This window comes from Maylandia zebra, linkage group LG9 (genome assembly GCF_041146795.1).
Source record: "Maylandia zebra isolate NMK-2024a linkage group LG9, Mzebra_GT3a, whole genome shotgun sequence".
Classification (NCBI taxonomy): Eukaryota; Metazoa; Chordata; class Actinopteri; order Cichliformes; family Cichlidae; genus Maylandia; species Maylandia zebra.
The window spans coordinates 24,298,152-24,309,185 of NC_135175.1; the positions used below are offsets into that span (position 1 = coordinate 24,298,152).

Genomic DNA, 11,034 nt, shown 5'->3' on the forward strand with positions numbered 1-11,034 from the left:
AGAAAGCACCATGTAGTCCTGTGAAAAATGAAGTACAGTAGCTGTAGAGTAACAGCTTAGCTTAGACCAGCTTTTATAGGGGTGGTCACACTTGCTGCTGATCACTTAGTCAGCTTTATTGGTTTGGCAACATCTGGCTGCTGTAGCAGCTGTATGGAATCTATACAATGATCTAATAGGAAAGGTCTTGTTATTGTTTCAGGTGAAAACCAATGTTACTTCACAACCTGTGAACGCAGAAGGAAAAGCCTTTTTCATTGTTAATGGTTTGAGCGGGCCGAAGTAAGTAAAATTATATTTGTCGTAATACAGCATCAGTCTTGATGTTTCCACTACTGTAAAGTCACTAGTGGAAGTGTTGATAGCCTGTTCTTCCTCTAGGGGGTACTATCAGCTGCAGTTTAAAGGCTCCTTCAACAAAAAACCCATCCCTGGTCCATCAGTGAGCCTCACTGTCCTCCCTGATCCCAAAAAACCAGTCAGCCTATCAGTGGAGTATGACACCAGTGTCAAGTTTTTTGCTGGAAGCAAATTCCCAGGTTTGCATTTGTTTTTCTCTCTCCTTCCTTTAAAAAATGTTTCATTAATTCATTTATTTGTATTTTGATCAGTTTAATCTCTGTTCAGCCAAACTAAGGGAAGGTCTTTGTTTCTCTTCAGTTTTCTCAGTGACTGTGGTGTCTGATGAGGGAAGTCCAATTACTACTTTTAACCCAGCTGCTGTGTCCATGTTCATATGGGATGGGGTATCTTCAGGGAAAAAGCCTCCAGAAAGAGTGAGTGACTAAAACTCAAGAGTCTCCTTGATATACAGTGGTTCCTTGTTTATTGCAGGAGTTTTGTTCTAAAAATAACCCGACAGGTAAAATCTGTGTAGTAGCCAACTTTATTTTTTACTATTATTATAGGTGTTTTAAATAAGGCTGTAAAACCCCTCACTACACACTTTATACACTTTTCTCAGACGGTGACTTTGACAATGCAAATCATTTCGTTGACATTGTTGTGTTTGTTGGGGAAAAACTGTTCCAGTTTAAATATACAGCATACATCTTTAATGACTTGTGCACCCAATTCTTGGGTTTTTAAGTTTGAAGTGTGGATTGTCTGGAATCCACAGAGGGTCAAAATTTCACATATATACATATACTCACTTAAATCTATTAATAAGTGATACTGAAGATTGCACAGTGTCTTTAAATTGGAAAAAGCCAAGTGTATTAACATTAGTGATAATGATTGACTGTAGTTGTTAGTTTCTCTGTTAATATAAAAAAGATTTGTTCAACACAACTCATTAGATTGACCAATACCAGGAAAACTAAAAAGGAGAATTGTAGATTTATGCAAGTAGAGGAGTTCTTTTTTTTCCTATCGTAAACTTTTCTCTTAAAATAATATTTATTTATTTTTCAATATTTCTTGTGTAGGCCATTGAGCTGAAGTGTAATAAACCCACGAAAAATGAAAAGAATGACTGTTTTCACTTCAGGTAAGATAATTTTCACTTCTGTTTCTATTTTGTTTGGCTTGGTGACAGATGTTTTAAAGCATAGCTTTTATATTAATATTATTAAGTTACTTCAAGCAGCTAGTTAGCTTAGCTTAGCTTCCACAAAGCCTTAAAACGGAGGAAACGGCTAGAGTGACCTAGTACCAATATAGGCAACAAATTCATGTTAACTAGTGAGTTTTAGAGCTGCTGGTACTGTAAAAATGTTTTATATGTAAAGTCAAACTAATGGTTTCTCATGGTTTCCAGTCTTTGTGCTATGCTAACCAATGCTAAGCTAATCACTTGCATAAGGTAGTTTCAAATTTATAGTATGCAAGGGGTCCTGTCATTTTAGCTGACTCAATAAAACAGCATGTAAGATGATTTTCCAGAGTGTAGGTTTGTGTTAGAATAATGGTGATGATAATAGCTGAAAAAAATAATGGACCGCGCGTTTCTTTGCAGAGACAAAGACATCCCAGAGGAAGCTAGAAGGCACACCATACAGTTTTCTCTTCGTATTGACAAAAAAGACGTTCTCTACAGCAATCAGGTTGGTTTTAATACATAATAAAAAACACAAAACATTTTTAACACGTTCATATTTTGTTTTCAAACCCTCATAAAGCGTATTAAGCCACCCTCCAGATACTCATTATTTGTACCTACAGTGGTATGCAAAAGTTTGGGCACCCCTGATAATTTTCATGATTTTTCTTTATAAGTCATTGGTTGTTTGGATCAATTTTGAATCAGTTTCATTTCAATATATCATATAGCAGACAAACACAATGATATTTGAGAAGTGAAATGAAGTTTATAGGATTTACAGAAAGTGTGAAATAGTTACCTAAACAAAATTAGGCAGGTGTCTGGGCACCCCAATAGAAAAATTACATCAATATTTAGTAGATCCTACTTTTGCAGAAATAACAGCCGCTAAACGCTTCCTATAGCTTCCCATGAAAGTCTGGATTCTGGTTGAAGGTGGAGACAAAACATCTCCAGTTCAGTCAGGTTTGATGGTTTCCGAGCATGGACAGCCCGCTTTAAGTCACACCATAATATATCAGTATTAATCAGGTCTGGGGACTGAGATGGTCATTCCAGAATGTTGTACTTGTTCCTCTGCATGAATGCCTTAGTGGGTTTTGAACAGTGTTTTGGGTCGTTGTCTTGTTGAAATATCCAGCCCTGGTGCAACTTCAACTTTGTCACTGATTCTTGAACATTGTTCTCAAGAATCTGCTAATATTGACTTGGATACCATGCAACCCTCAACTGTAACAAGTTTCCCAGTACCTGCACTGGCCACACAGCCCCACAGCATGGTGGAACCACCACCATACTTTACTGTAGGTAGCAGGTGTTTTTCTTGGAATGCTGTGTTCTTTTTCCTCCATCCATAACACCCCTTGTTATGCCCAAATAACTCAATTATAGTTTGATCAGTCCACAGCATCTTATTCCAAAATGAAGCTGGCTTGTCCAAATGTGTTTTAGCATACCTCAAGCAACTCTGTTTGTGCCATGTGCACAGAAATGGCTTCTTCTGCATTACTCTCCCATACAACATCTCCTTGTGCAAAGTGCGCTGAATAGTTGAACATTGCACAGTGACACCATCTGCAGCAAGATGATGTTGCAGGTCTTTGGAGCTGGTCTGTGGGTTGACTGTGACTGTTCCCATCCTTCGCCTCTGCTTATCTAAGATTTTTCTTGACCTGCCACTTCGGACCTTAACTAGAACTGAGCCTGTGGTCTTCCATTTCCTCAATATGTTCCTCACAGTGGAAACTGACAGCTGAAATCTCTGAGATAGCTTTTTGTATCCTTCAACCTAAACCATGATGTTGAACAATCTTTGTTTTCAGGTCATTTGAGAGTTGTTTTGAGGCTCCCACGTTGCCCCTCTTCAGAGAGGATGCAAAGAGGGGAAAAACTTGCAATTGGTCACCTTAAATAATACCTTTTCATGATTAGATTCACCTGTGTATGTAGGGTCAGGGGTCAGTAAGCTTACCAAACAAATTGTATGTTCCAATAATTAGTCCTAAAGGTATTCAAATCAATTAAAAGACAATGGTGCCCAAATTTACGCACCTACCCAATTTTGTTTAAGTAACTATTGCACACTTTTTGTAAATCCTATAAACTTCATTTCACTTCTCAAATATCATTGTGTTCGTCTGCTATATGATATATTTAAATGAAATTGCTGATCCAAACAACCAATGATTTGTGAAGAAAAAATCATGACAATTATCAGGGTGCACAATCTTTTGCATACCACTGTATTTTACTGGAGAGTAGTTGGTCATTGAGCTGTTGCAGGGCTGTAGAGCTGTTGCGTTACTCACTGACAGAATTGACTGACCTCAGTGCTGCTTCCCATCTTTTAGATTCGTATAGATGTGGTGGCCAATCAGCCTGTTAAACTGGGACCTGTCTCTCAGACTACAACCCCAGTTGTTTCCTACAGCGAGGACATTGCCAGCCGAACCTTGGTTGAGAATATGACACTGAGGATAATGGTAAGCTATTTATTTATTTATTGTAAAATAGCAGAGGCAGGCTTCACTTTTCACTGACATAAATAAACTTTGCAGTCATAGTGAGTGAATTTCCATGGTTGATTCCAGGATTTGTATGGCAACCCAGCGGGGCAGGACCTGGGAGGGAAGGTGATCATCACTATAAAGTCCTCAGATGGAGAGAGAAACAAAAGCTTCCCTCTTTTTGAAAGAGGAGCCAGCAGCCTTGCAATTAACTTAGTTGAGGGCAAGGCCCACATCCCTGTGAGTAACCATTCTTCACAGGACCAGCTTTTGTTTTGGAATTTAAGGGCCCCTCAGGGCTTATGATAATTGTTCACTTGCTCTCCTCAGAGGCTGGCTATCAGGGAGAATAGCCCCGGTGACAATAGCAGCACCTACATCCTTGTTTTCAAACCTGAAGTGTCTGTCCATCTCATAACCCTGACTGCTTTTGAGCTCCCCTTCCTTTTTTACAATGGTATGGAAAAACTGAGTGGTAAATGCTATTACGTGCAGCTTAAGATTTCTGAAAAATTAAAGCATTACTTTAATTTTTTTGTTTTTATACATTTTGTTTTGTTTTTGTTTTTACAAAATTCACTAATACATGTCTTTTAAACTTTTTTCTTTCCTTTTTTTACTACACGTGAACATATAATGAAGGACTGTGGGGTGACTTTAGATTCGGACTTGTTGAAGAAGTATCTGCATGCTTTTAGCTGGAAGCTCTAACAAAAGAAATCTCTGTATTACAATATATTAAACTATTTATCAGATCTAATCATTCCAGCCCACTTTGATCACTAACTGTGAGCCAAAAAACTGAAATGCTATTTAAAGCTATTATACTTAAGAGTAGTATTAATAATAGTATTACTACTGTTACACTACTATAGTACTATTGCTTAGATTTGCCTTCTGACAATTCACTGTTAATTGATAAACAATTAATTCTTCTTTTTTTTCTCCATTTTAGACTCACAAAACCAGCAAAAAATGTCTGAACTGACCAGGAAAAAAGATGAGCTCAGCAGTGCTATTGAGAAATATAACGAAACATTGCGTACATACAAGGAGCTCCTTGACTTGCTGACGGGTAAGATGTACTGTGTGCTGTTTGTATGTTGAACCAGGTCTCATCTGAAATATCCTTGTTCTAGTTTTTTTTCCTAGACTTCATTGTTTGTTGATCTCTGCCTTGACATGCAACAGTGATTAGTGTTTAAAGACTGTAGGTTGTGTTAGTAGGTCGTGTGGATAAGCTGCAAACAAACGGCTCATTTTGGGATTAATGAAGTTACCTGAATCTGAATAATCTCATGTCAGTGCAAATGGATATAGCTACAGAAATAATACTTTTAAACCACTGACTTTGATATAGTCTTAAATCTGTAATTTATCTGGGTTTTCCTCCCATACGTGATTAAAATTGTCTGCTAATGAAAATATTTTCCCCTTAGAATCTTGCCTGATTGCCAGTAAGAAAGAGACTGATTTTAAAAACGAGCTGCGCCAGAGGAAAGTGACAATCCCTCATCCCATATCTGTAAGTTATTATGTCCATCCACACTCAGCTTTTTTTCCTTTTTCTTTTTTAAACTGAACTGGAAATCACATTTCTTATGTATCTGTAGGCACAACATATTGATACACTAATAAAAAAGAAGACTACTGAAGCAGAAGCAATTCAGAAAGTGTCCCGACGAGTTTTCTCCGTCCGTGACAACTTTAGGGGACAGGCAGATGTTTTGGGAATGGTAACTTTCTTTTTTTCTTTTAAAGATTCAGTACTTGTTTTGAGATGAATTTTCTGGAGATGTGTTTATCCTCTAATTTTTGAATGCAGGTTGGCCACCTGGCTCTCGTGCAGGATGATGCCGCTGCGTGGGTCATCTCCTGGCACATCAGAGGTGATATGGACTGTGTCATCACCAAAACAACAGAAGCAGCACAGCAGATCTATCGTGACACGCAGGGCAGGCAGCAGGTCATGGCCCTCGACAGCGTGCTTGTGCCACCAGGAAAAAGGTACGTGGAAGATGTATTTTATTAGTGTTGGCGTCTAACTGACGTGTGATGAAGATGTATGTGTCCTTTTATTAAAGTCTTTCCTTTTAAGCCCTTTCCTTCCCAAAGTCTCTCAAAAACAGTAATTTAGAGCTCTTGTGGCAGCTCCATTTTGAACAGGCTGCCTGAAAGTCAGCTAGAATAATGTCGAACTATATCAATGTATGCTTTGAACCTTGGGAGTCTGGAAATACGTTTTCCTCCAAAATAGCCACATTTAGTGTACAGTGTAACACTCTGTAAACACAGGTGGTCTCTCACTTTAGTTTTCTGTAAAAATAATGGTGACTGTAATTATTAGCACATATAAGACTCCATCCTGCTGCTCTTTGTTGGGGCTGTTTGGACACTAATGAGATTTACTTAACGACCAGCTGCTGCAGGTTATTGTCAGTTTTTGCAAAGCTAGTGATTTAAGGGCACATCCCTCTTTTATAAGACTTTTAGTTTTTGTATTTTTTCTAACTTTAAATGCGTTTATTTTGTATTCTGATTTGATTTTTATTGTAAAAAAATTTTAAAATCTGATGTCTGTTTCTGTTTGAGCTGCAGGTAAAAGTTTCTTTCACTGTTAAAATCATTTTAATATAATGAAAATCTTTGTCTCTTAATGTGAGGATGAAAGCCTTTGTTTGCTTTTGGAGACACGGGGGAGGAAAAAAGTAAAGCATCAGAGATGAGAAGCTGAATCTGGGGCGTGTTTGACATAAAGCACTTTGCAAAAAACTTGAGACATCCTTCATTTCTGTTTGTTTTTTGTTTTGTTTTTAAATAATTTTCAGTCCAGTCCTTATACCAAACCCTTTTCACTGGTTTGGTATAAGGTATTTGGTATTTTTTTGTTTGTTAAGCCACTAAACACAGTCTATAACTCATTCATGAATCCTAAGTCAAGGAATGAGGCTGTGTTGTGATGACACATAACAGACAACTTAGCAAAGAACTGATTTAAATTGTATCTTTAGCAACTTTGTTACTAACAGCCTGTCACATAAAACCACATCATTTTTTTCCATTTCTTTAGCTGAATATATGACAAATGCCAAAGATAACACAGTTTGACAGACAAAATTGTGTTTTTGCACCAACAACTTGATTCCCAAAGCGCTATTAGTCAAAAACTTGGCAGATCTCGCTGGTGTGCAGTGACTCTTTGTGGAGAACAAAAAAGAAGGCATGTCTGTAAAGACAGGACAGCAGGGTAACAGTATCTGAACATCATGCACTTAAGAAATAGGAAAAAAAATCCAGAAAAGATCTGAGACAGGACTTGAGAGATGCATCTGGTCCTCGGTTGATCCTCTGCGATTCACTAAAGCCTCATCAAAAATGGTCTAAGTAGACGGATGGCTTTCAAGAAGCTATTTTTAAAGAAGGAAAACTGGGAGAAATGGCTGAGGTACGCCAAAGTTACTTCCAATCATTGTCAATATGTACAAGGAGTTCAAGAGAGGGATACAACAGCGAGTGTCTACGGACATCTGTAAAACATGGCCGAGGCTCTGTCGTAATTTGGGGTCGCATTATGTTGGAGATCTTATCAATTGATGGAATTACTGATTGACACACTGTCAATGCAGCAAAAGAACTTCCCCAGAGCCTGGGCATCAATATTATTGAAGAAGTCTGGGATCATCTTGATGGAGCACAGAACGAAAGGCAGCCAACATCCAAGGAGTAGCTTTGAATGTCCTTCAAGAAGCCTGGAGAACTGTTCATGAAGACATGCCAAAAATTGACTGTCAAGCTCGTTAGTGTTGTACAGAATGAGCTGTTTGTCTTGTGTGCTATATTTCCTTGTATGTTTCCACATGTTTCAGTTAATCATGGCACCCATTTCCCATTGTCCAAGCAAAGGATGGAGAAATTAGGAGTTCCTCAAGGCTTCTTCACAGTGTTGTATTCAGGCACTGTATTCTTTTTCTCGTTACTTTGTTTGGCATATTTACAGAAAAGGAGACCTCACATGTAAGAATCACTAGTTTCTGTGTTTTCATTGCTGCTACAGTTCACCCCCTTAAGAGAAACAGTTTTCTTGATTTTTAGTTGGAAACTGTTTCTCTGCTCATACTGAGTATTAGTGCTTTAGTTGCTTCTGAGAGAAAGAATATTGAATACACAGTATATTATGGGTTATTGATCTAATTTACTATTTTAACAGTTATTTTTTTATAAAGTCAGCAGTGCTAAAAACCCTGCAGTGCTCCCTGCAGTACTATTACTTCTAAGTGTAGTCCCCCCACGTGAATAACATAAATCTATATTAGTCATTGTTTCAGCACTAATTTAGAATGCAACAGTAAAGCTGTTTACACTTAATTATCAGTCAATTAATTATGTAATTATAAGTAATCAATTATGTAATGTGCAAGTTTTTTAACACATTTTTGTCTTTCTTTTATCAAAGTGAAGCGACTGCTGAATTTAAGATGAAGTCAACATCACACTAGAAACTGTCATGTCTGTTCTGCAAAATACTGAAAAAAAGACACAAATCCAAACAGCTGATTGACTAATCTATCATCGGATGTCTTAATGGTTACTAAAGTTAATCTAAAACACCTTCTGAAGGTCTGCAGACATTTTTTCCAGATCATAAAGAAATGATGTTGATCAGCTGGAAGGACACACAAAAACAAATTCTGACATGAAATGGAAACGATCCACATAAACTGAATGTGTGCTACACATGAACTGTAGCAACGCAGTGTTCATTTATGCAAAGAGAAATGATCGTGCGTGGTTTGATGTTGCCTTTACGTTTGGAGCAAAGTGTCATGGTGTTGTGATTTGAATTGCTTACAGACCGCTGCCACACATAAGAAATGGCTACCCGCTCTTTGAACCCCATGGGAACCCGGTGTACGCCAGAGAGCTGCTGATATACCCCTGTGATCCAGAGAGCTGTGACATCGGTGAGCTGCCTTAAATGGATTTCCCCTGCTCAGCGTAACGCTGCCTGTTTGTTTGGTTATTGCAGATTTGAAGTAAGACTCTGGCGTTTCTGTGGGTTTTTAGAGGCTTGCCATCTCAGGCTGTGTTTGCTGTTGTTTCGGGGGCATTTCCCTTATGCCCCCACCACTCCTGTAAAGATTGGGGTAAATGTTTCCACCTGGGATCCAGCCTCACAGGGTGGAAGGGGGCTTTCTCTCCAGGGGCACTGTCGCTGGAGCAGAAATTGGGCCTCTTTCCCGAAATTAAAATGACTGTTTATGTAGTGATTTTCTTTGTCGTGGGTAAAAGCTGGCTCTGTCGGTTTGGATTTAGAGCATTTACCGTTTAAATTTACACTGATTGCCTCTGATTTACATTGAAATATGAACACTTGGCTTCTTGCCACTTGATTATGAAAGTTTTCAGTAGCAGTTTAAAAAAAAGTTAGTTTTAAATTTGTTCCAGCAGGTCTGAAAGTTTCTTGCTCGTGCTATTTTTTTCTTTCTAGTGTTTAAGAACATCCTGGGAGATACTATTCTGATTGATGACCTGGACTCTGCAAATAACTACAGAAGGGCGGTGAGTGACTTTGCTGAAGCAGATGTGCAATTTTGTTTTTTAAACTAACACTGTGCCAGAGCTGGTGCCTAATGTAGAACTGATTAGACTTTTATTAGTTCCAGTGGAGGAAAAAAAAAAAAAGAGGGACTGCTGCCAAAGAGTGAAACTCAAGGGGCCAGCAAAATGATTCATCGATGACCTTTGCAGATTGTGTCCACTAGGCTCTCAAACCTGTCATATTGTGTGCTGGCTCCTCAATGGAACCAGGACAGAACTGGCTTTGCAGCAGCAGTGTTACTGTATCGGTGGAAACTCTGGTTAATTTCCTCTAACAAAAAAAAGCTGTTGTTTACAGGTGGTGCAGAACAGGATCCAATGTCCCACCATACTGACCAGGCAGGGGGATAGGGTCAGTAGCAGGGGAAAGTTTGGAGGTGCACAGAACAGGGCCCCACCGATGACCACGTTACACATGTTTGGAGCCCCCCTCCCACAGCAGTACCACAGTCTAAAGGAACAAATAGGTGACTTAAATCATGGACATTTTACATTTTTAAAGCTTGATTTTGTAGCCTTAATGATTCAGATTATGCTGTAATTTCTGTTTTCTGGGGTGTGCTTGACAGACCTGCTCAGCCAGTACTGCTCAGCTGTATCGAAGAGAGAGGAAACAGAAAGGGCGCGAGATGATCACGTTAAAAAAATTACGTCTCCTGATGTGCGGCAAATGGAAAAAGATTTGGACGACAAAAAGAGGCAGCTAACAGAGATTGAAAAGGAACTCGGTATGTTGTTTGAGACAGTTGTTGATGATTTTATTTTGATTTTGTTGAATTTTAATTGATCTTTGTTCTTCTTCTAGCATCAGCATCAGCAAAAGGAATGAAACGACGTGCTGTGGATGGTGGTCAGCCCTCCAGCAGCATTTCAAAAAGAGCAAGACAGAGTTCCACATAAGAGATTCTGATTGGACCAATGGATTGTTTTACTATAAGTCTTTTTTGTAGTTTTATTTCTTTGTTAACTTTGAGTTGATACAATGTATTTTATTTTTTAGATGCCTTTTGTACATTTTAACACTTTTGTAATGGTAAAAAGTGCTTATGATCTTTGCAGAGCATGCTGAATCTGCTGAATGTATGCATTAAAAAATTCTTAAGATCGCACTTTGTGTATTTGTTCGTTTCTTTTCTGAAAAACGCAAAACTGAAAACTTTACTTGTTAAGTTTAAGCATACCGACAGTGTTAAGCGCACATTTTACGCACGGAGATAATCACTGTGCCTTTGAAACAAAATCAACCATTGTCCACATTTAGACGTCCGGATATTATTTACGGCGATTACAATGTTTTATATGCGAAATGTGCACTTACATGTGTATATGCGAGAACTGGCAAGTTGGAGAAAACGCATCTGTCAGCGTTGGAGGGGTTCCCGA

General features: G+C 38.5%; 1 protein-coding gene across 3 annotated transcripts in view; it reads left to right on the forward strand.

Moving 5' to 3' along the window:
• Nucleotides 1–10,760, forward strand: part of smchd1 (structural maintenance of chromosomes flexible hinge domain containing 1) — a 39,253-nt gene extending 28,493 nt beyond the window's left edge. For all 3 annotated transcript variants that reach the window (XM_076888206.1, XM_076888207.1, XM_004546877.5), the window contains 17 exons: nucleotides 203–282; nucleotides 382–539; nucleotides 661–776; nucleotides 1,431–1,492; nucleotides 1,961–2,048; nucleotides 3,898–4,029; nucleotides 4,138–4,293; nucleotides 4,384–4,510; nucleotides 5,009–5,128; nucleotides 5,493–5,578; nucleotides 5,667–5,789; nucleotides 5,879–6,060; nucleotides 8,905–9,014; nucleotides 9,542–9,612; nucleotides 9,950–10,118; nucleotides 10,221–10,379; nucleotides 10,457–10,760. In XM_076888206.1, coding sequence (XP_076744321.1) covers nucleotides 203–282; nucleotides 382–539; nucleotides 661–776; nucleotides 1,431–1,492; nucleotides 1,961–2,048; nucleotides 3,898–4,029; nucleotides 4,138–4,293; nucleotides 4,384–4,510; nucleotides 5,009–5,128; nucleotides 5,493–5,578; nucleotides 5,667–5,789; nucleotides 5,879–6,060; nucleotides 8,905–9,014; nucleotides 9,542–9,612; nucleotides 9,950–10,118; nucleotides 10,221–10,379; nucleotides 10,457–10,551 — 2,034 coding nt within the window. In that variant the 3' untranslated portion in view covers nucleotides 10,552–10,760. The remainder of the gene's footprint in view (nucleotides 1–202; nucleotides 283–381; nucleotides 540–660; nucleotides 777–1,430; nucleotides 1,493–1,960; nucleotides 2,049–3,897; nucleotides 4,030–4,137; nucleotides 4,294–4,383; nucleotides 4,511–5,008; nucleotides 5,129–5,492; nucleotides 5,579–5,666; nucleotides 5,790–5,878; nucleotides 6,061–8,904; nucleotides 9,015–9,541; nucleotides 9,613–9,949; nucleotides 10,119–10,220; nucleotides 10,380–10,456) is intronic.
• Nucleotides 10,761–11,034: the final 274 nt, after the last annotated feature.